This window comes from Podarcis muralis, chromosome 12 (genome assembly GCF_964188315.1).
Source record: "Podarcis muralis chromosome 12, rPodMur119.hap1.1, whole genome shotgun sequence".
In the NCBI taxonomy this organism is placed as follows: Eukaryota; Metazoa; Chordata; class Lepidosauria; order Squamata; family Lacertidae; genus Podarcis; species Podarcis muralis.
The window spans coordinates 21,827,053-21,851,001 of record NC_135666.1 but is presented as its reverse complement, the minus strand read 5'-3'; the positions used below and the strand labels follow the sequence as shown (position 1 = coordinate 21,851,001).

The following is a 23,949-nucleotide window of genomic DNA, read 5'->3' as shown; positions in this document are numbered from 1 at the left end:
TTGGCACAGAATGCCAACCACTACTGGCACATTTTAAAGACTTATTCCAGTCAAAGTACTACTCTTAAGAGGAAAAATAATAATTATGTAGCATGCAAATATTCACTGGCGTTAGCAACATTGCAGTGAGTTAGGCATAAATAGGTTCTCCACTATTTCTATTCCATTTTCATGCAAATGTGCAATAACAGATGTTAAAAATCCTTACCAATAACTGATTATTTTCTTGCAATGGACAAAATATAAGTGTCTTTGTTGCAACAAGCCAGCAGCAAAATTCAGAACACATGTACTTTGTGAATGCTAACATCCTGTGATTTTGGAACATGTGATGGCCTCAATTGATAGCCAAGTCTGGTATGACATTTTATTTTGTAGTCCATTTCTCCATTCCAATGGGTATTCTACTGTTTACCTCAGAACTGCTATACCACTTGAATATTTTGCTTACAAAATGTGCTTGAATCATTTCCCAGTTATGGTTTTTCTTATTGTAGATTTAATATGCATATCCTAAATTCATACAGGAAAATTCAGTATCAAACAGTGGAACCTCTATGTAAAGTATTTAGGTCAGTGGGAGAAGGAAAACAGGGGCTGCTATAACTGTTGTGGTGTATTAATAACTGGTATTACATACAATACTATACTATATATGCCTACGCATAAATAATTCCCATTGAGTTCAAAAGGACTTACTCCTGAGTAAGTGGGTATAGGATTATAGTCTTGGGTCCCACTAACATAGGATTTACTTCTGAGTAGACATATATAGCATTGCATTGTTAGTGGTCTTCTTGTTCTCCTTGTTCTGAATATGTCAGTTTTGTTACGTTTTCCTTACCAAAGTGCCGAACAACCTCATAGCTTTCTAGGTAATCTCTGTCTCATTTATTATTTTAAGGCATCTACTATAAATGTTCTAGATTGAAACCAAACTTTACTGTGCCAGGTTGATTTCTGACTGTTATAAACAATTTATACAGATAATTTATAGACTCTTCTTTTGGTTCTTATTATGCTAAATTTACAAAATGTACAAAACCTAGATACCAGAACAGAAAACTAAAAAAGGGAACATGTGAGATTAGTCTCTGTCTAGGAAAGCGTGAGGAGAGTTCTTTCATGGAGGCCCTTTGCTGCTAGAGAAAGAGCTAGCTCTGTTTGCATCGGGCATTTTTTAAAGTGCTTGTAAGGGCTGTAGTCTGCAGGTGCATCTCTTTTAAATGTATCCCTGTCCCACTGATGTGCAGAGTTACGTGGTAGTCCTGATTTTAAAAAGCAAAAGGTGGTACTCAAGTGGGACATGCTAAATCCACACCTACCCAGGGTTGCCTCCTTGCAGAATATATCCCAAAGGCTGAGATAAAAGTTGAGCTGAAATTAAAGTGTGGGAAAGATAAACACTGGACATGCAAAGGGGAACCTATACTTGCATACTTGCTAAAGGTAAAGGTAAAGGACCCCTGACAGTTAAGTCCAGTCGCGAACAACTCTCGGGTTGCGGCGCTCATCTCGCTTTACTGGCCGAGGGAGCCGGCATTTGTCCACAGACAGTTTTTCCAGGTCATGTGGCCAGCATAACTAAACCGCTTCTGGCAAAACCAGAGCAGCGCATGGAAACACCGTTTACCTTCCCGACGGAGCGATACCTATTTATCTACTTGCACTTTTTGGGCGTGTTTCAAACTGCAAGGTCGGCAGGAGCTGGGACCGAGCAACGGGAGCTCACTCCGTTGCGGGGATTTGAACCGCTGACTTTCTGATTGGCAAGTCCTAGGCTCTGTGGTTTAACCCACAGCGCCACCCGCGTCCCATACATAGCCTACTGGTTACTTGCTGTTTAAATCAGATTCTCCCAGGCTAGTTTGGCCCTAAATTCCACACTGTTGCCCAGGCAGTAGAGTCCTGCTGACCCTGGAAACAAAACTGAAAACAAGATGACCAAAAAAGCAACAAAAGCTGTAGGTGCATTTGAGAGTTGCACCTTCACATACACAGCTTATCCTAGCAGCAGTGAAAACCCTACTTGCAAATTGAGCGTTCAGCTCTCTGTGATGGAGCTGTGACCTTGGGGGAAGACATAAGTATTTCCAAGAAGAATTAAAAAAAATAAACAACATGTGCACAGCCTCATTTATGCTCGGCATAGGGACAGTGATGTATTTAATTGGGTCAGGTTTTGCTCATGAGAATCAGTATGCTTTTGAGAGGCACAAAAGTCTTCTAATTCCGGTGCAAAATAAATTTACAAAGCTAAACTTTTAGATAAAAAATAATGCTCTTAAGGGAAACATTTGAGGTGAGGTGTAAAAAAGTATGTGGAAGTTTAGAGGCTTGTTGATGCTTACAGACAGAACTTAATGCAACAGAAAGCATTATTTACCATGTTAAGTAATTTTTTTAAAGCCTCTTAACGAAAGCCAGTTATTTCAGTCTGCTGACATACCACAGAGGAATGAAATACTGCTCACAGTTTACATCCTTGGATTGCCATCTGTGGAACATGTGTGAGAGTGGACAAGAGAAGCTTAGGAAATTACTTTCTTGTTGCTAATGTTGTGAAGAGTTTGTTTTGAAGGCTTGGTGTGATGCACTTCTGTTTTCAAAGCAAAGGAGCGCAATCTGTTCTGCAAGGGACGAACCCACTCTTAACCAGTAGCTGACCAAAATATTATTTTCAGGTTCGTAAAAAACACTAGACTCGAAAGAAGAATGTGGCTTCTACATCCAGCGCAAGAGGCCTGGCCGGCCTGCATGAACTTAGGGTAGGCTTGGAAGAGGCATGTGGAGCACTGTGTTTGCATTATCTGGGTTCTGCAGAAGGGAATTGGGCAACTTTTTGCTTGAAGCGCTTGGGGCATTGAAGGGTTCAAGGGCCTTATTCTTTCTGGGGAAGCTAAACTGCATTGCTTTCTAAAAAAAATGCGTTGCTGCTCAAAATGGAGCCAGGCTTTCAGAAACATTTTCGTGGTGGTATTTTATGTGCCTTCAATTTCAGCTGCACTGAAGAGAATGAAGGGAAATATCAACATGGACTTATGTGCTCATAGGGCTGTGTGCTAATTTTATAAAGAGAGAGACCAAGTATAAATAAAGAGGCCAACTAGGTGTCAGAGTATAAGCAAGTGACTTTTTCCAAGTCTTTCTTTAAAAGCATGCTTATGTTTTTAATAAATGAATTAAGCTACACCATTCACTGGGGCTATTTTGTTTCCCCCTTCACTGGTTCCAGTGCTCCTTTTTATTATGATGATAGTTATATGTTGGATTTATGACAATCTTTGTGCTGGTGCAGGTTTGTTTTTTTGTATTGATTGATTTTTCATTTGGATTGTATTTATATTTTATTTATTATGAGGACTTGATTAATTAGGCAGCATATAACTGGCAAAAATAAGCAAAATAAATCCAGAGTACCATAGTTCAATGAGCCCAAAGAGACTTTGGAGTTGTTTTTCTTGATTAGCAGCAACCCCAACCCCTGGCCATGCCAGATGGCAAAGCATGTAATTGGAATGAAATGCGAAGAAAAAAGCCAACTGTCTCTTGCATAAGCCCAAGTAGCATTTTTTGTTCTGAGCATTATTTGCGTAAGATCTGTGTATTCATCCAGAAACTGTGTCTTAAAGTAACAGCCTTCAGTATAGCTTCTTACAAACAACAAAAACTTGACCTATACTTATTTTTGCAGCTTCCAAGTGTTATATGTGGGAGTTTAGTATTAAGGTTGTATTATAGAAAATATGAAGAAATACTCATCACATGCTGCAACTTCCCGAATAGTGGTACTGTGTGTTTTAATACTCCAAATCCCCTTATCAGGGTAGCACCTCATTTGCTGGGAATTTGTCCCAGTTTCTAGCACCAACATAACTGGACTTCTTTCTGTTTTTGTTCTTTTTTTAATGGATATTCTGTTCTGATATTGTGTTTGCATGTTGCATGGACCAAGAGCGTAGTTGTATTGGGAATGGTTTGGCAGAGGGACTGTTGTGACAAGGGAACTTGTAATCCTGTTCTTCTTTTTTGTATTTCTATAAAAATTAAAAAAAAACCTCCATTTGGTTTGCCGGTAGTTAGTAAATGTGTGTCTGTTTTCTTTATGAACATTTCTTACCCAATTCTAATAAATAGGTTTTCCGCATGTTTCGTATTGAAGTTCCCCAAAAGCTCATTTCCTCCACGGAGAGTCCTTGCATTGCAAGAAGAGATTTTCTAGCAGAGGAGACTTGTTTCTGTCAAAGGAATGTTTGCTATTCTACAATAGTTCGGTGAAGTTCTGAAGCTGCAGAAAATGTGTAACATCTTGTTTTGAAAATGTATCCCATGTTAGCTTTGAAACTTAATAGTTTAGTTTCTAGGCTTGTGTGCTCGTAATACTGCATTGTCTGTTGTCTTTGTGTAGCTTGGTTTATCTCACTTGGAGGGACGAAGGAGAAATTCATTTTTGTATTATTGTTTATTATTTATTAAATTTGTATTCCGCCTTTCATCCGAAGATCACAGGGCAGTTCACAACATAAAATTGCAAAATGCATAATAAAGAACAAACAAAAGCAAACCAATAACCCCCATCCCACAAACACATGCATTTAAAGCTGAATCTATCAAATTTACACTGCCCAGAATAATATGCAAACTGAAACACAGCTATCCTTTGAAATGTGCACTTATCTGAATTTTGTGATGCAGTTCTCCAGCCAACTGATGTATAAAAAATGCTTTTACCAGGGGAAGTATGTATAAAAATGAAGACAGTGATGAAAATAACCAACATAAATGCACTATGTAAGGGGAAATTGTTTGCCAAAGTGTGTACTTTAGTCAAAACTACATATAACATGTTTTTATTAAGAGAAATTAGCACAAAAATGGTGATGAATTTTCATGAGATTTTTTTAAAAATTGCAAATTGCTGCAAAATGTGGAGAATGAGTTTAAGATTGGGGGGAAATGAGAAACTGGGAGAATGAAAATAGACAGATCCTTCCAGCTCTACTCACTGGTCACTACTTGAAGACTCCCTTTTTTCCCTTCTTGGGTCCTGCCTATGAAAAATATTGCCTGAATAGTTTGACGACATGTTTCCCCCATTTTTCTATAATGTAGAAACTGGTTTGTGGTCCTGCAAACTCCTTTTGTTAATCTAGTTCTGCTTTCACTTGTTGTATAATCAGCAACTTCAATACAGATTACTTATTTAATAGTAAATAATAAATAAATGCCTGTTCCGTGTTAAACACAATCACACGTGCAAAGTTATTTCTGTCAACACAAAACTATTTAGAAATAGGAAAGACTCCTTCTGGCAACTATGAATCTGTGGAAGAACTATATGAAAATGCCAATGCAAAACTGGTTACTGGAAAGAGTTCTATGGTTTCTCAGAGCCATTTCTATTCCTGCACTCACTAGCAAATATTCTACACTATTGGTTTTCAACTAGCAGGTTGAACTGGACTGAGTCACAGCCGGGGTGTGTGTGTCTTGGGGGTGACACCAGCAGCACTACCATCAGACACTAACATGGTAAAGTTAGAAGCTGGGGCCCATAATTCATATTTATGTGAAAGTGGACAACAGGTCTGAAAAATGTTGAAGTCTTCTATTGTTCTAAACTTTATGTAGACCAGAAAAAATTATTATTATTATTATTATTATTATTATTATTATTATTATTAGAACCTTATAAAGCAAATATTAAGTGGTTTAGAAATACTTTTTAAATGATAGATTGGAAGCAGAAAAACCCAAAGCAGATTACTAAACTGTGAGATAGCATATTTCATGAAATGAATAAGATCCTCCCTACACTTAAAGCACATCCAGCCCACATTCAAAGCCCATTACTTCATATTACTTTTGAATACTGGGAGCTGTAGTTTCCCCATCACATAATTCCCAGCATCCTTAATAAACTACAGTTCCCATGATTCTTTGTATGGTGTGGATTTGTGCAAAGACTGCTGTAACCTGCTTTGAAGCTGAAATTAAACCCAGAAATCAAAATATTGGGCAACAGAAAAAGATTAGGTACTCTTCTTCCAATGCATTGGAGAGGCTAAATATCTTGCATAACTACAGGCGCGCGCCCCCTACACACGATTTACTTGCGTGCTACCACATATATGTGTGGGGCCAGGAAATAAATCAATAAATCAATTCAAACATGGAAATGGCAGGAGAGAACTGGTGTCAGGAGTAGGTCAGCAATAAAAAACACTGGTGTAAGTAAAATTAACTATTTAAAGAATCCAAAACTGCACAGACCTAGTGTTCACAGAAACTCTTCCCAGCAGGACTTGCCCCAATGAGGCAGTTGCGAGGACTGAAGGTCCCCGCCCTCCCACCGCCCTCCAAGGCTCCTCCCCTGGTTCCTTCCCCAGCAACCTAAGGCTCATTTGTTTTGTCTCTGCTCTGCTCTCTTCAGTTTTCTGTGTGTTCTGGGAGACCACAGGAAGACGGGAAGCTTCCCTGGCTTCTTCAGAAGCCTACTTCCACTCAGTCTCTAGATCCTGCTTCTGCTTCTGCTTCTATGTCTGGGCTGCTCTCTGCCACAGCCTCCTCCTGCTCACTAAACCCTGTTGCCTCTTCAGGTTCCAACACTTCCTCCTCCCAGTCTGCTCCCTCTTCTCCCTCCGACCATTCATCGTCCCACCACCAATTGCACTGGGACTGCTTTGTTTATCAAACAAATTTCCTTGTCTGAAACATTAGTCGACTCTGTTGCGAAAACGATCCACCCTTGTCACAGTGCCTGGAACAAAAGTATGGAAACTAATCTGCCTCGTCACCCTTTAATTTATCATATAGATCTGAGTAGCAAAGTCCCTTGCAGACAAAGGGAAGCAGTAAAACATGTTTAACAAGTCCCAGCTATTGATTTGCACAACAAGCAACTTGAATCAAAAGATTAAACATGCTAAAGTTTTTGGCACCCCAAGTAAAAGTTATGCTAATACCGATCACACTCTTCTTGCCTCTGTTGTTTCACTGTTGCTCCATTGGTAGACCTCCCCAAATCAGACTGAAATTAGTAATAAAAAAGAATCTTATTGAATTGAAGTGGCATAGGTGCATACATACTTCTGTTATTTAAGGCCAGAACTAAATAATTCATCCCTGGAGTCAAGAAGTGACCTATTTTAATACCCTCACAGACTGATTATTATATATATAATGTTATGTTGGTACAAATACCGTATTGGCCTGAATATAAGCATCACTTTTTTCCAAATTCCAACCGTGAAAAGTTAAAGTATGGCTTAAATTTGCGACCTTACAAAAATTGGCTTTTACGATTTCGCTGCCGAAGCAGACATACGGTAAAAAGGAACGGGTGTGAGTGCCTGCGGAATTTTAAGAGAGCGGCTTATATTCGGGTATTGTCTTTTTTTCTCTCCCCCCTTGAATTTAAAAGGTGTGTCTTCTATTTGGGCCAGTATGGTAATAGTGTTTCAGGAAGACGTTGAATTTTCTTCTGGTTTCAAAATAGAGAATATATGACTGAATACTGAAGGCTTGCTTGACATTTAAAATTGTTGGCTTTGATAGTGACGGCCTATCTCGCATTCCTGTATCTGTAGCCATGTAATAATAATACAAAACTATAAGTTCTTTACTGGCATAAATGTAGTAGATATAAAAGCTGAAGCATATCTATATCTGCTCTTCTCACGCAACACTTTGCATTGAATACTTTTATAATGAAGTATGCCATTGCTAAAAGAAGCTTTCTAAGCCATGGAGAAGTTTGGCTTCTCAATAGTATTGGCGTACCTAAGGTTTCTTGCCTAAGCAATGGATTCTGAACCAATAGCAAATAGTTAATGGTGTGTTTTGCCCGAGAGTAGAGAGCCTGTGGCCTTCCACTTGTTGCTGGAATCCCAACTCTCATCAGCCCTAGACAACAAAGTTCATGGCCAGGCATTATGAGACCTCAAGTCCAGCAACATTGGCAAGGTCACATTCCCTGCCCTTGAAAACCCTAAAAAATCCAAGTCTGGATTCAAGCTATGATAAGGAATTTTCACTTACCAGTACAGATGCTGTGAGCCAAAGGAGGGAAAGTTTGGGGGAAATATATATAATATATGAGAATTATATTTAAGGACAAGAGGTAGAAATTGCCTTGAATTGATTTATTTTTTAAAAAACAAATATTTAATAACTACACAATTATTTTAAATCTCCTATAGTAAATATTCATTTTCTGAACTTGCTTTTAGACCTTGGATATTCCATAACGTCTATGCCAGCTGTGAATGGCAAATCTGAAAGCAGCGACAGCGGAGCAGAGTCGGAGGAGGAACCCCATCAGGAAGAAATAACAGAGCTAAAGCAGGTTGAGAAAGGTACTGCTTTATTTCTGAACCGCACCCACCTTTTCAAAGCTGTTTGTGCTTCTTTTTAGTCTTGCTCAAGCAGACTGTGGCTGCTGTGGAACACAAAAAAGCAATGGTCCCGTGTCTCCTTGCCCTACATTATTTTGTAAGAGTGAGCCTTGTTTGGAAACTTCAGATTTCAGAAGAGGCTTGGGAATCTGATTATCAAGATGTAATCCTGCCCCCACTTACCTAGGAGCAAATTCTGAACATGATGGAAAAACATGTGTTGTTGGGATGTAAGCTTTTGTGTACAATTGTGGTGTTGTTTTTTTAAATGGAAAGATATTTAATAGATTGGTAATAGGAGTGATGAGTGAATGCAGGACATGTAACTGCAGAGATGGAATGGGTGCCCACAATTTAATTACAAAGTAAGACACACAAAAAGTCAAAAGCAACATGCAGGTAGTTCGACTATGGGTGATTCAGCTTTTCTTCCTTTTCTTTATTATTTTGTAACCAATGGAAACATTGCATAATGAATTGTGTAGTACAAGTAACTTAACATTGCAATCCAAACCTTAAGTAAAGGTAAAGGGACCCCTGACCATTAGGTCCAGTCGTGACCGACTCTGGGGTTGCGGCGCTCATTTCGCTTTATTGGCCGAGGGAGCCGGCATACAGCTTCCGGGTCATGTGGCCAGCAGGACTATGCCACTTCTGGAGAACCAGAGCAGCGCACGGAAACACCGTTTACCTTCCTGCCAGAGTGGTACCTATTAATCTACTTGCACTTTGACGTGCTTTCGAACTGCTAGGTTGGCAGGAGCTGGGACCGAGCAACAGGAGCTCACCCCATCACGGGGATTTGAACCGCTGACCTTCTGATCGGCAACTCCTAGGGTTAAACCACAGAGCTACCCATGTCCCTTGGTCGGGGCTTAACTGGCTATCAGGCCCAGAGCCACTTCCGTAGCTCAGCTACTCTCACAGCCTGGTGCAGAAGAGGAAGGGGAACACTTGAAATCGTTACAGCAACGAGGCCCACATTGGGCCCAGTGCTGACATGTCATTGCAGTGGGGCTGGCTTGATATCCAGCAGATCCTGTGCTAGCTCAGCCCCTTGCTGTTTTAGGACTATCCATAGGCTTTCACCAGTTGGGATCCTGGCAGTGGGGCTTCCACACATTTAGTTGGAGGCTTCCATACCAATGGAGTAATGCTGCCCACTTCATGGACAGAGACTGTCAGAGATGAGTAGAGTCAGTGCTGGATTTACGTATAAGCTAAACAAAAGCTATAGCTTAGGGCCCCACTCTTGTGGGGACCCCCCAAAAAATTAAAGGGAAAAAAACCTGGATGTACATTTCCAAAATATAATATAAAAAATAAAACCTACATACAGGAACAGTGTTTTGTGTTGTGTAGGCTTCTATGATGTAAGTAAAGGGCCCTGCCTGCTAGCCTGTTCCCTAAAATATCACTGGTTTGCTCATTTCCATATATAGGGTGCCTACATTCTGCATAGACTGGTTGCATGGCAACATGTGCAAATGTCTTTAGATACCTATTAGGTCCACAAATTACCATATAGCATATATTCAGCACAAAAAACAGTGGCAATTTGTTGTTGACAAAGGACAGCTGGACATAGAAAGGGCCCCATTACCTTCAGTAATTTAGGGCCTCATCAAACCTAAATCTGGCCCTGAGTAGAGTTCATTAAATCTATGAACAAATAAAACAAGCACATTTGTAAAAACTAGTATATTTCATAGTATAAGTCTGTTTGAAATGTTGTCCCCTTATTAATTGGTTTTACAGAAAGTGAGAGTCTGGGACCAGATTTGACGCCTGCTCAGGAGCTGGACTGTGTTGTTGCCAATGGTTGCTGTGAAGATGTCCCGAATACTGACATTCACAATGGCATACAGACTAAATCTGCTCTGAATGGTATAAATGTGGATGAAGAAGTAAAGAAGAGAGACAAGCGTCTTGAACTACCTATAATTTCTAATTTTGGGTCTTCTCACCAAGGTGCTTTCCTCACGTGCATTTTTCCAAATTAGTCTATATGTTTGTCAAGCAGAATTTTCCAGTGGTGAAGACTACCCTGGGAATTTGCTGTCTGGTTTGTAAAGATTATTTCCTCACTTTTACCAAGCTGTAGTGGAAATGATTGGAGATTTAACCTTTGGTATGCTTTATAATATATTCTGTAAACTTGTTAATTTTTTAATGCCATATTTACTCGAGTCTAATGCGCCATCGAATCTAATGCGCACCTCAGTTTTCAGAACCTTGAAAAAAAAAGTATTTGCTGGCGAATGTAAATGTGCCATTGAATCTAATGCACACCTTAATTTTCGCAATGTAATTCGTCCAGAAAAGGTACACATTAGATTTGAGTAAATACAGTATTTGACTGTAGTGTGCCCTCCGTTGATATACTTACTGTGTCTTTGTGTGATGTAGAATCAAAGTAAACTCCTCCATGTACAGTAAATGACACTGAGGCTTCTTCTCTTCTGACTGACAAGTTTCTTCCTCCTCCTCCCAAAGTGGTTGGGAGATTCATGCAAATAAAGTGCTTACACAAAGGGCATCCATGTGGAAAATATAATTGAGAGAGGTGGGGTTCAAAGTAATTAGGATAAATTAACCTCAACAATCACATCTAACGATATTGCCCCATTGTGAATAGCTATTGCAAGCAGTGCTTTCACCTGCTTTATCTTAAGCAGACAACTTACATAATAAGCTTTTTAATATTTGAAGTGTGATCATGTGCTCACCGTTTAAACCAGCCTTTCTTAACCTTGGGTTACCAGATGTTGTTCGACTACAATTCCCATAATCCCTGACCAGTGGTCTTGCTAGCTAGGGATGATGGGAGTTGTAGTCCAAAATCTGGGGACCCAAGATTGAGAGAGGCAAGTTTAGACTGATGAAATATTTATATGTGGACTTTTGCACTGTCATTGTTTTATTCTTGCCCAAATTGGCCTGTTTGCACTTATTAAGTGTTTGGTCATATACCTGTACACACAGGTGCAAATGAAGATACCGCTGAAGAGGTCTCTGGCATTCAGCACTTGACAAGCGATTCGGATAGTGAAATATACTGTGATTCCATGGAGCAGTTTGGACAAGAAGAGGTACAGTTTATCAAGTTTTGTACTGAATGTGAAAAGGTAACATAAAGTGACCAGAATCCAAAGAGACATGAAATTAGTTCTTTGAACCTACATAATCTTTAAACTTGTTTGCTTGAACAGCAATCCTCTCATGCTGCAAGGCAGACTGATGAAATCAGTTCCTGATATAGCATGAAGATAACTGCTCAAAGCCCAAAATTCTACGGGTCTCACATAACTGCCTTCTGTAAGCCTAAGCAGTTCTTTAGATTCTGCTAAACGGTTGAAGGGTTAGAATCTGGAAGAAATAATAGAATGTACATCTAATACAACGCTTCCACAGTCTGTATAATGGTCAGCCTAGGTGTGGTTTTAAATGTGTCTATTGCTTTTAGCATGCTCTTTTAAAATATATATGCTCCTAGGGGAGCTGATAACTACTCTGATTGCAGCAAATGAGAAAGGAGAGTTTAACTCTTTCTTACCCTGCTGAGGTCCTTTCAAGCTGCTATTTACTTTAGAAAGAAATCTACATTTTTCACAACATGCATATTAAATGCAGAGGTGCCCCTGGACCACAACAATAGTCCGCAAAAGACTCATAACATAGGTGGTATGTTAGGTATATTAGGTATCCCAGCTTTATGGGAAATACTTTACGGAAAATATAATAGCTAATTCTCTTAACTTGTAGATATTGGAGTCAACGAAAGGATTTTCAAAACATCCATTACATTTCTCAGAAGTAGACCACAGCAGTCTGCTGGGTGCTTCTGGTTTTCTTGAACTTGGAAACTACAAGACAGATGGTATAATGGTGGCTGCAATTGAAGGAAAAGGTGAAGTCAAGTGTGGTGGTGAGGATGGCAAGGCAAGTGATGGAGGTCCTCACAAAGAAAAGAAAGGTGGTGAAAAGGTGGATTTCTACGGAATCAGAAGAGGGAGAGGTACTGTTGGGATATTTGTTTTGTTATGTTCTTATGTAGATAAGCAAGTCTAGTGCCTACTTAATTTTTTTTTTGTAATTTACAAAAAAAGGTTTTAATGGTCTGATTTTTATATGAATTTAAAATCATGCCTTATTTCTCAATGCTTTCTCTTTCCCCTCCTAAATTTAGGTCATAGAATGCACCCTTTGGGTGATGGTGCCCAAGGTGGACAAATGGGTAGTGGAGGAGATGGAGAACGATGGGGGTCAGATAGAGGACCAAGAAGTGGCCTCAATGAACAAATTGCAGTAGTGCTTATACGATTACAAGAAGACATGCAAAATGTCCTTCAGAGATTGCATGCATTGGAAACACTGACAACTTCACAGGTAAGATGCGCTTGTATTCTATAAAGTTAGGGTGATGTCTAGTTTTAGTCCTACTTTACCTCAGTGCTCCTACTTGGAGCATGACTTAGTTGGAGATCATCCTTACTCTTTATTTTAAAAAGCTTGATTATTGGAGTAATGTATGTGTGTAATGTAGGGACGCAGGTGGCGCTGTGGGTTAAAGCCTCAGCACCTAGGACTTGCCGATCAAAAGGTCGGCGGTTCGAATCCCTGCGGCGGGGTGCGCTCCTGTCGTTCGGTCCCAGCGCCTGCCAACCTAGCAGTTTGAAAGCACCTCCGGGTGCAAGTAGATAAATAGGGACCGCTTACTAGCGGGAAGGTAAACGGCGTTTCCGTGTGCTGCGCTGGCTTGCCAGAGCAGCGATGTCACGCTGGCCACGTGACCCGGAAGTGTCTGCGGACAGCGCTGGCTCCCGGCCTATAGAGTGAGATGAGCGCACAACCCTAGAGTCTGGCAAGACTGGCCCGTACGGGCAGGGGTACCTTTACCTTTACCTTTATGTGTGTAATGTAGGGGAGTCTGTATGTAAGCAGGCTTAATTGCAAAGGATGGGTGGCAGGGAAGAGGTGGCAAAATCATCACTCCAAGCAGAAGTGTTCCATTTCATTATGTGGAGTAACAATGTTGCGTTGCAATGTTTCAGAAACCACAGTAGGAATATAATGTGAAGCTGTGAGTATAAATTTGAAACATAATTTGTCACTGTGTTAAATTTGTGTTTTATTTGCAGACAGGAACTGCAACCGTACATTCAAATAATCAGACTCCCTCACCTGCTAAGGTAAGATCTTACCTACTTTTAACAGAGCAACTTTGATTTTTATGTTGGCTTTCTTTTGACTGTATGTAGATTAAAATGGAACTTTTCATAACACAATTATCTTAAAAAGAGGCCAAAAAGCAGCATTTTAAATGCTGTTGCCTTTTGTCTCCTGTTAATTTGATCCATTTGTTTTATTTATTACCCTGATTAATCTTGAAGATTTTTTGCAAGACAGATCTACAGGAGGAAATTTTAAAGCAGTTCTAAATGTAGAGACTAGGGAGGAATATACAAGTGACACAGTGCCCAGTTGGGGAAGAACATACAGGTTCCAAATACATAATCTTAAATAGTTCTATGCCTATGCAGACATTTACCAACATCTTATTTAACTGGAGAAATTAATTTTTTATGTGTTATTTTAGAGACCTTCCTGGTGGCCGTTCGAGATTTCTCCTGGTACTTTAGTCTTTGCTGTTTTCTGGCCATTTGTTGCCCAGTGGCTGGTACATGTGTATCTTCAAAGGAGAAGGAGGTAAGACTGTCAATCCTGTTAGATATGCTAATTTACTCTGCTAATGCACGAGTCCATGCTGCCCTTTGGATCTTTGGCCTCTCCCTCTCAATTTCCTTTCTTGATTGTGTATAATCTTATCAGCACACAAGGATTTTTTTCACAAGGACCATAAAGATTCCATTTTATATTAGGGATATATCTTTTCACACAGATAGTGCTTTGCTGGAATAGTACACCAGTCAAAGCAGAATCTTATGCCAAGCTGCCTCATGTGTTGCACTTGCATAGTTTGTTGAGTAGTCAGTGTTGTCCAGTGGTTGAGTCTTAACTTTTTTCTGAAGAAAATAAAGAAGACATCAGGCTTATTATTAGGTATGAGAGTAATGGACAGACAAATGGAAGATTTGTCCTGATATCATTTGAATTTGGGGAATACTTCTCTTGTTTGGTAGGAATTTAGAAGCACAAGCTTAATGTGAAATACGTTTTGCCATGAATGTATTCCAACTATTAACAATAAGTATTTTTTGTTGAAAATTTTTCACTAAAGTTTTTCACCAAGCCAAGCCTTGTATAAATATTATATATAAAAGGGACCCCTGACCGTTAGGTCCAGTTGCGAACGACTCTGGGGTTGCAGCCCTCATCTCGCTTTACTGGCCGAGGGAGCCGGCGTACAGCTCCCAGGTCATGTGGCCAGCATGACTAAGCCGCTTCTGGTGAACCAGAGCAGCGCACGGAAACGCCGTTTACCTTCCCGCCGGAGTGGTACCTATTTATCTACTTGCACTTTGACGTGCTTTCGAACTGCTAGGTTAGCAGGAGCAGGGACCGAACAATGGGAACTCACCCCGTCGCTGGAATTTGATCCACCAACCTTCTGATCGGCAAGCCCTAGGCTTAGTGGTTTAGACCACAGCGCCACCCACGTCCCACATATTATATACACAACATATATATATATACATATATATATATATATAGCGGGAAGGTAAACGGTGTTCCGTGTGCTGCGCTGGCTTGCCAGAGCAGCGATGTCACGCTGGCCACGTGACCCGGAAGTGTCTGCGGACAGCACTGGCTCCCGGCCTATAGAGTGAGATGAGCGCACAACCCTAGAGTCTGGCAAGACTGGCCCGTACGGGCAGGGGTACCTTTACCATATACACACATACACACATACACACACACACACACACACACACACATATATATATATATATATATATATATATATATATATATAATGGAGTTGAAGAGCCCTTGTATCTGCTGAATTTCTGGACATTTCACCAACAACGGTCATGTTACAGGAATGTGTAAAGCAGCTTATTCATTTTAGTATTAAAATGAATAAAGTGAAACAGTAAATGGTATTAATCAGGGATGGTGTAATTCTAAGCATTTTAAGGCTTAGAACAAGAATATTGTAAAATGTTTATGGGTAAATGAAAGTGCTGGGGTAGCAATTTTGCATGCAATTCCATCAAACTCAACAGACTGCTAAGAAGAAATACTTAGGATAGCATTTCAAGTTGGTGTTTTCTTCTCCCCTTCTCAGAAAACAGAACTGAGGATTCAATTCCTGATTTTACTTAAGGACTGCTAACATGGAGACTCTGGAAGGTGAAGTAATTTAAGAGACCTCCAAGAACTGCAGATGCTGGGATGGCTACATATTTCTTCTATTTTTTCTCCCTTTTGCACTACCTGGCATACCATACATGAATGGTCCCTTTCTCTTAGATTACAAATAAATACAACTATCCCATCCAGCAATCACATGAACCCTAAATTAATTGTTTTGGAATGTACTTTTTGGATGAACAGTCTGTAGAGTTGAAGGCTATTACTGCAGCATCTACTGAGAGTGTTTCTTCATCCCAAAGCTGGAATGAAGAAGTTCCTTCAATTAATGAAAAACAACAAAACAATAATGAAAGCCTGTGAAAAATAATGAAAGCCTGTGAATTGTTACTTTTAACATGATTTATTTTATAATGCCGCACAAGACTTTCCACATAGCATACAAAACATACAATAAGCAGAGGAAACTTTAAAGTCTAGAATAGTCCAAGTACCTGGATTGTATGACTGCAATTAACATTGTAGCTCTGGGAGATCTAATATATAAATTGCTGCTACATAGATGAGGTAGTTTTTTAGGAAACAAATAAAGTGTTTGAAGCTGTAGATTGTACTTCCATGGGGACCATCAATGCTTCTTTAAAAAACAAGTCAAGCATCTTAATTTGTTAGACCAGCAGTCAGAGTTTGAATATGGCACGATAGATTCAGAACTCAGTACACAGAACAAAGTACGTAAAATGGCCCTGGCACCCCCTAACCTACATTGTCTTATTGAAATCAATGGAACAAGAATGTAAGTACAGTTTATTGTAAATAGTCCTTAATGTTCAGTTTTAGAAGTTGCATAATATTAATTTAGAAGGTGTTCAAAATGCATGTTAAAAACTTACACTGCTGTCCCAGGAAATGTATAGAAACGGGCTGTTGTGAATGGATTGGCTCCAGTGCTAGGGCAATAGGAAGCTGCTGCTGCTGCTGCTGCAGGAAAATCCTGCATCCAATACACCTTAAAGGTGACTAAGCTGTGCTACATGTGCAGGCTAGACCTGGTAAAAGGGCCTCTATTATATATTTTCTCACTAGGGTTATAAACCTATGACTATTACCAAATACAGCAGGTGAGGCTTGTATGATTGAATGTTCTTCCATACCAGAAATTCCACATTATTTTAAATAAAAAAGAGAGCTTTTCCTTCCCATGTTTCTGTGTGAAGGATTTTTTTAAAAAATTGGGACAAGCATTCAGTCTTCCCATCTTCTGTTAGAAGTAGTGACAATCCTGGCACAGATTCAACTGGTGTCAGTGTAATTTTGCCCCTTGACTCAAGCCAGTTAGCCCCTTCCTGCTCCCATGGCTAATCAGCACTGTCAGCTTAGACCACTGTGCGTGTCTGCATGTGCACATATGCACATGTGAGTACTCTAAAGCAGCAGTTGGCACTCAAACTTTTGTTGCATTTGCAGCTTAGGGCCATTGCTTTTTGAAACTTTAGGACAATATTTCTATAGTTTTAATTGTTTTACATACCTAATTGCTGCGGCATTTTCTCATACCCTTTACAGGTGCAAGTCTCTTTCCTTTAAACACTTTCAAGACAATTTTAGCATTGTCACTTTATTAGATTTCTACTTGATTAGATACCTATTTGGATATAACAGCCTGATAATTTCAGTAGTAACATCTCAGACTACAACTAGAAGGGACTTTTCTATAGCAAATGAGAAAGTTAGCATTTAACTAACATTACCTTTCGTTATATGATGTTATAAAAATCAACCTAAAGTGATTGCTTTTCAGTTGGTGTATTGAAAAAATAGAAAAACGTATTCTAGACCTGTGAAAAGAGCAGCAACTCCATAGCTGCTTACTCCTTCATGAACCTACTGCAGTCAACTGACCTACTTTAAAGTAATTTCTGGACTGTGACATTTTTTGCACTGTGTAACTCATTACAGAAAGCTCATGGGCAGTGTTGCATCTGCTCTGATGGCAAGGTCTTGAAGAAAAGCACCTTCACACCTGTTATATGCTATATAAATAATGTAATTACAGGAGTTAGAATTTCTGCCTTGTTTACTAGAACATGATTTTGAAGTTTTAAATGTTAGTTCATCTTAATCTACTGTAAATAACATTTAATAAAGAATGACAGGCGCATTATCCAAGGACATTTTACAACTGAATGATTGATTGATTGATTGATTGATTGAATGTAACATAGGCCTGTTGGAAGTTTAAGATTTCAAGGTTCTCAAAACAGTGACTGGGTTGGAATATGACAATAAGAATACTCTTGTCCTAATTGTTCCAAGTTGCTTTATTCTTATCAAGGATGAAGGGGATCAGCTTCAGAAAATACGCTTTCTTAAAAAGGACAGTCTTCCTGCTGCTTCATAGCTGGTTTTCACCAGAGCTTCAGGGCACAGCTTAAGGAAGGGGAGGTAGGAGAGCAGTTGTGGAAATACAAAACTTTCAGTCTTCCCCAAAGGGTGGAGGGTGACAGCAGCAGGTAAACCAGGTAGTGTGTCTCCAAAACAGGTAAGTACTCCAGCAGATTGTCAGGTTTTGAGACTCTTTCCTCTAATAAGCCATTGGGGTTCAACTGGTGGGTTGAGAATCACTAGTGGGTCATGGCCTGACCCAGGGTGGGTCACAACAGGAGCGCTGTCACCATGCAAATATATGGTAAAAGATTAAGAAATGGGCCCCTGTGTCTGGGTTAAAAGTGGGTCCTGGGCCCGAAAAGCTTGAAGATACCTGAAGGTACCATCACCACTGATTATATGGAGGAGGAAACTAACTGGGAATTGCAAAGTAGGTAGGCTCTGAGAGCAAGCTAGCTCACAGTTCTCATTTTATTCATTTGCATGGACAGCTCACTTGTTTCAAAGTATTGCTCTATACACCTTACACAATACCAGTACACCTGCTGAAAATATTGTGTAATCATTTATTCTGGGCTGTTAAGATCAATGAATAACTTCACACCTTTATCATTTATTAATTGCATTTACTGGCAGCGGCATGTAGGCAGGTGTTAATTGCTGAATTACTCATATTGCCTACAGGCAGAAAACTGGCATATTGCCTACAGGAAGAAAACTGGATAACCTCTGTAATGACTGCTAGATAATTCAGATGATAGTTTCATTTTGAACATGATAATATTTTGAATTAAAGATAGGCAACAACACCAAAAATAAAATGACAGTTGACGAGATAGGTAATAGGCTGATTGATGGCATTGGTGAGGACCTAAACAATGTTCATAGGTAAGGTGGGTGGGGGAAACAGACCTTGACAATGACATTAGAGATAATTTAGTACATTGGCAGCTTAAGCAGCAGGGCAGGCAGTATACAAACTACCTAAAGTATGTGGAACACAATGGGATAGGAGCATCTTCTGGCTGCTCTACAGGCACAGCTTGAAAAGTCAGAAAACCAGTTTTGAATTGAGTCTGTAAAGTGGCTGAATTGGAGGCACCAAAATAATCACTATGCACTTAACCTCCCAGGTATGCTCAACAACAAAGCAGCTCTTCCTCCCAACATTTGACATTTTGTTCAGTGTCACTGTGTTATACCACCATTAAATACGTAATACTTAAAGACTTACATAAGGTGCTGTAAGTAGACTAAAAATATAGTTCAGAAGCTGTTTGGAATGAATGGTTTCAATACAGCTTGTAAGAAATATATATAAATATATATGCAGAGTTAAAAGCAAATCAGGTTTTTTAAAAAACTTAGGTGCGTTAGAAAATAGAGAGTAAAACTTATGTTAAGGAAGCTTCTTAAATGTGCCGTTCTCTGGAAAATAATTCCATTTTCCCGTACTACAAGCTGAATCCAGATACTGTTAGATGCTGAGCATTATTCCTAGCTTCAAAATAGGAAGTATCTGTTTCATCATTTGGCTGTGGTATGAAGGGCATGGTCTGATTATGCAGATTATCCCAGTCCACACCATGAAAGAGGGGGTGAAGTTTCAGCTCTGGAATAAATTTTTTAACAAAGGTTAGATTTCTTTGCATGAACACCTTGCACTTTCCAGCTTCTTTGTCTGATTCTGGATGTCTGCAATGTATTTTTTCTTAAATTTGTCTGACTGTATTTAGAGTCATAAGACTGAAATTAAACGTCTGTCTTAGTAAGGGTTTGCCAACGTACTCCTGCCCTTATAGATTTGAAATGTTTTTGCAAAGCATTCATCAAAGTTCTCTTTCTACAGTAGGTAGCCCTAAGCCGGCACTTTGTTCCCAGAACTTGCATGCTCTAGAGTAGACAATATGAAGCAGTCTCTAGACAGCAACTCCATGATGTGTGGATTTGATAAACCAGATTCACACTAACAGGAAAAAACAGAAGCAATAAGGCAGTGTGGTGTAGTGGGTAGAATGTGAGGCTGGCTCAGGGAATCTGGGATTCAAACCACTGCTCAGCCATGAGGCTGACTAAACAAGCCATGGCTGTATCTCAGCCTATGCTGCTATTTGGAATTGCTACAAGTGTAGAAGAGAGGCGAGAACCACATACACTGCTATGGGCTCCATGGAAGAATAAATAAAATGGTTCTTGCCTTTCACTGGATTTTCGTCTTGTGAATTTTGTAACCTGGCAGCTATAGTGTTGGGCTGACCACCTTCATACATAATGACTAGAAATGGCTATACCAGATAGTCTTCCCTCCAATAACATATGTACTCAAATTGCAGGTTTCTAAATTGCTAAAGAAAAATCATAATGGTAACATTAAAGAGATAACCAACATATACTAACCCTTGAGTCCAGCTCGCTTACTGCTCTCAATGGTTAAAAGAACTTCTATTGCATTCTGAGCACCATCTGACAATTTCTCTTCATCTTCAGGCCACGGAATATCTAGAAACACACACAAAACATCTCTGTACTTATGCTGGACCAACAACCTTTGAAATTAATTTTACTCGAAAGTAAGGTAATTTACCCCTTTTCAGAATATTCTGGAATACTTGTTGTGGTGTTTCGTCATTGAATGGTGGAATTCCAGTTAAAAACTCATACAAGCAAACTCCAAGTGCCCACCAGTCTACTGCAGGACCTGAAGTGAAGAAAGTCCACATAAATTGACCACCATGAGAGGTATTATGTAAAGGTGTATTGCCTGGGAAGATACCGAGCGCCCAAACACCTGTTATTCATGAAAGCAGCATACAAGACAGAAATTGTTTTCTAATCACCTTCCCTTTTCCCTTCTGCTATTCCCAATATGTTAATGTTTCCTTAAAACGACGGAAGGCAGAGCAAAGCAAGTCACCTCCCATTCTAAACCACCCTTGGACTTTGAAAGACCAGTTGTGTAAGCAATGAAAAATTCAAAAGTCTGCACTTCCTAGGTTTTAAAAAGGAACCAAGCACATCATTTAGAGCAGTGGTGGCCAAACTTGTCCCTCCAGCTGTTTTTTGACTACAACTCCCATCATCCCTCGCTAACAGGACCAGTGGTCAGGGATGATGGGAATTGTAGTTCCAAAACAGCTGGAGGGACAAGTTTGGCCACCACTGATTTAGGGCCTCATATTCAAAATAAATTCTGAGTTGACTAATGATTGCAGAGAACAAGTCATTATTATAAAAATACTGTACTTTTCTGTGTATAAGACTAGGTTTTTTTAACTTTAAAATTATGTTTAAAATGGGGGGGGGGGAATCTTATACATGGATAGTGCATGGGGGGGACGTGGGATTGGTTTATACCGTGAGCCGGAGATTGTCAGCAGCATGTCATTGGTGGCTGCGGCAAGGGGTGGTGTTGATTGGCTGTCACTGCGGCAATTAGGCAGGCAATTGCCAGTGAGGAGACATATGTTAGGAGAGACAATCCTCTTCCCAAAAAGCTCAACAACTCTGGGCAATCTCCCCCCATTTTCTTAATTTTTAATCCCCCCAAATTGGGTGTGTGTTATCCACGGAAAAGTACGGTAAACCTTTATGTGAATATCTAGTGTAGAAATAGGCACCACAGAAGCTCAGACTCAACAGGAAGTTCTCTCTGCAGTGCTAATAGGACAACATATGGCTAACTTCCTCTTACTTGCTCTTTGACAGCTTTAAGGTTTACAAAATGGAGAAGGTGGACAGAAAAAAAGCTCCACCCCCTTTTCATAACACTAGAACTTGTGGACGTCCAATGAAGGAGAAGGTTGGAAGAATTAGGACAGGTAAAAAAATACTTCTTCACTCAGCTCCCCCAGGAGGGCAGTGACGGCCACCAGCTTGGTTGGCTTTAAAAGAGGATTAGACAAGTTCGTGGAAGAGACGGGTATCTGTGGCTACTAGACATGATGGCTTTGCTCTACCCTCCACAGTTGGAGGCAGCAATACATCCAACCACCAGTTGCTGGAAACTACCGGAGGGGAGAGGGTTCTTGTGCGCACGTTCTGCTTCCTGGTTTCCCACAAGCATATGGTTGGCCCCTTTGAGAACAGGACACTGGACTAGATGGGCCACTGGCCTGATCTTAACAGGCTATTGGCATGCTCTTAATGAAACTGAATACTGATCAAGCACAGTCAAAGACCAAGCAGGCAAAGCTGTTGAGACACCACAAGCCATTAAAAAGCAACATGCACCCTGCAGCTGCTGCACAGCTAAAGCTCCAGACAGCCCATCATGTCAGGGAGGAAGGATGCACTTGCTGTGACAACTTGCTTGCACTGCAGATGCTGGTACATTTTCCTGCTGTTTCACCCGCCCCCACTGTCCAATGGGTTCTCAGTACACAGCGGTGAAACCACCCAAGAGTATGTGCTTGTGTGCACGGATACGACAGGTGAACTGAATGACCCCAGTCATCAGACCTCAGCAACTTCAGTAATTGCAGAAGTTTCTGCTAGCTGGTAACAAATTGTTTGGTTCATACGTTATATCTGTATTTGAATACTCAACGGCAGATAGTCAGGAGCATACACATGAGAAACCAGCCCATTCATTTAATCAATATGGTAGTTTTCATATGAAATAAAAACTAGGGGTATCAAGTTACCTAAAGCCTCTTTCTACAATTCAGTTTACCTCTTGATTTCTAATAAATATATATCCAGCAATCAGTGAAGCAAGTAGCATTTAATAATGTGAGAGGATTTTTTGTGGGGGGGGGGGGGAGTAGGAATATGCATAAAGCTGTCAAAGTCTAATAAGATCACATCCTATAGGAAGTGTTGAGAAAACTATTTCATATTTGATAAAATGGCCACATTTTTCAAGACAAGTTTCCTGATTTTCACTACAAGACAACCTTACATGGTTAAAAGTCAAATGGCACACCATTCCCACACTTCTCCATTTATAAATGACACTGTGTCCATAACTCCCAGCATTATTACTTTTCTTCCTGTCAATTCTGTCCTTAAGACTCTGCTTCAATATATCCTCAAGCTGTCATTCTCCCCTGATGGATCTGTGCAGATTACACCAACTTCTTTACCCCAATCTTAAATGCCACTGTAGATGGATCCCTCTTGGTATCCATGACTAGACAAGGAGCTGCAGACAGCACAGGACCCAGTTTGCCCACCTCAGCTCTAGTTTAGTATGTGTTTTGCTGAAACCAGATTGTCCTATTATAGGGAAACTATGTTCAAAAGAAGGATTGTAACTTGGGTGTGTTGGTTTCCTCCTGTGAGAAGCCAACATTAATTCTACAGATTTTTCCAGGTGATTAGTTACATGCTATTGCTACTGCATGTTAACCTTTGCAGGACAGACCTACTAACTGCAATTAAGAGTGGTAAAAGGAATTAGTATGTTTCCACCCTCCACATGAGATTTGTTCTTTAAAATATCACCACCATCATCATCTCTATGCAGCAGGCTTCAGAAAACAAAAGAATGGAGCACTCTGCTAGGATTACAACATGGCATTTGTAAGCAAGAAAAGAAGGACAAGGAAATATTTAACTTATTGCCAGTATGGCCTGGAAAGAACAATGGAATTCAAGATCTTCCATGGAATGGGTCTTATGCCATATTAAATGTGCTGGACATTAAGATGCCACGGTGTTTTTATTACGTCTTGTTGCTGCTGCTGTATAGTTTTTTATTTCTACCCCACCCCTTTCCCTGACAGAACAGGGAAAAGATGCAGAAGCAGATACAACTATATGCCAAGTCATGCGGATCTCTCACTTTCTTTCATCTTAAACAGTGTGATCAAATTATGCTTTGACTGTTCTATTAAGTGCTATAATAAAACTTACCAGTGACCTGAACTCCTGTGTGTAAAAAAAA

General features: G+C 40.0%; 2 protein-coding genes across 9 annotated transcripts in view; one reads left to right on the top strand and one right to left on the bottom strand.

Annotated features, from left to right (window-relative positions):
• Positions 1–17,838, top strand: part of ACBD5 (acyl-CoA binding domain containing 5) — a 29,935-nt gene extending 12,097 nt beyond the window's left edge. For all 4 annotated transcript variants that reach the window (XM_028750896.2, XM_028750898.2, XM_077936830.1 and 1 more), the window contains 8 exons: positions 8,232–8,357; positions 10,155–10,367; positions 11,382–11,488; positions 12,162–12,414; positions 12,586–12,785; positions 13,538–13,588; positions 13,996–14,105; positions 15,649–17,838. In XM_028750896.2, the coding sequence (XP_028606729.2) occupies positions 8,232–8,357; positions 10,155–10,367; positions 11,382–11,488; positions 12,162–12,414; positions 12,586–12,785; positions 13,538–13,588; positions 13,996–14,105; positions 15,649–15,661 (1,073 nt within the window). In that variant the 3' untranslated portion in view covers positions 15,662–17,838. The remainder of the gene's footprint in view (positions 1–8,231; positions 8,358–10,154; positions 10,368–11,381; positions 11,489–12,161; positions 12,415–12,585; positions 12,786–13,537; positions 13,589–13,995; positions 14,106–15,648) is intronic.
• Positions 13,511–23,949, bottom strand: part of MASTL (microtubule associated serine/threonine kinase like) — a 29,888-nt gene continuing 19,449 nt past the window's right edge. For 2 of the 5 annotated variants that reach the window (XM_077936826.1, XM_077936829.1), the window contains 4 exons: positions 23,919–23,933; positions 20,647–20,760; positions 20,460–20,561; positions 16,059–19,674 (listed from right to left, as the gene is read on the bottom strand). In XM_077936826.1, the coding sequence (XP_077792952.1) occupies positions 19,517–19,674; positions 20,460–20,561; positions 20,647–20,760; positions 23,919–23,933 (389 nt within the window). In that variant the 3' untranslated portion in view covers positions 16,059–19,516. Of the gene's footprint in view, positions 14,423–16,058; positions 19,675–20,459; positions 20,562–20,646; positions 20,761–23,918; positions 23,934–23,949 lie in introns of those variants that run through there. The other 3 variants (XM_077936828.1, XM_028750893.2, XM_077936827.1) reach the window with 3 other exon arrangements.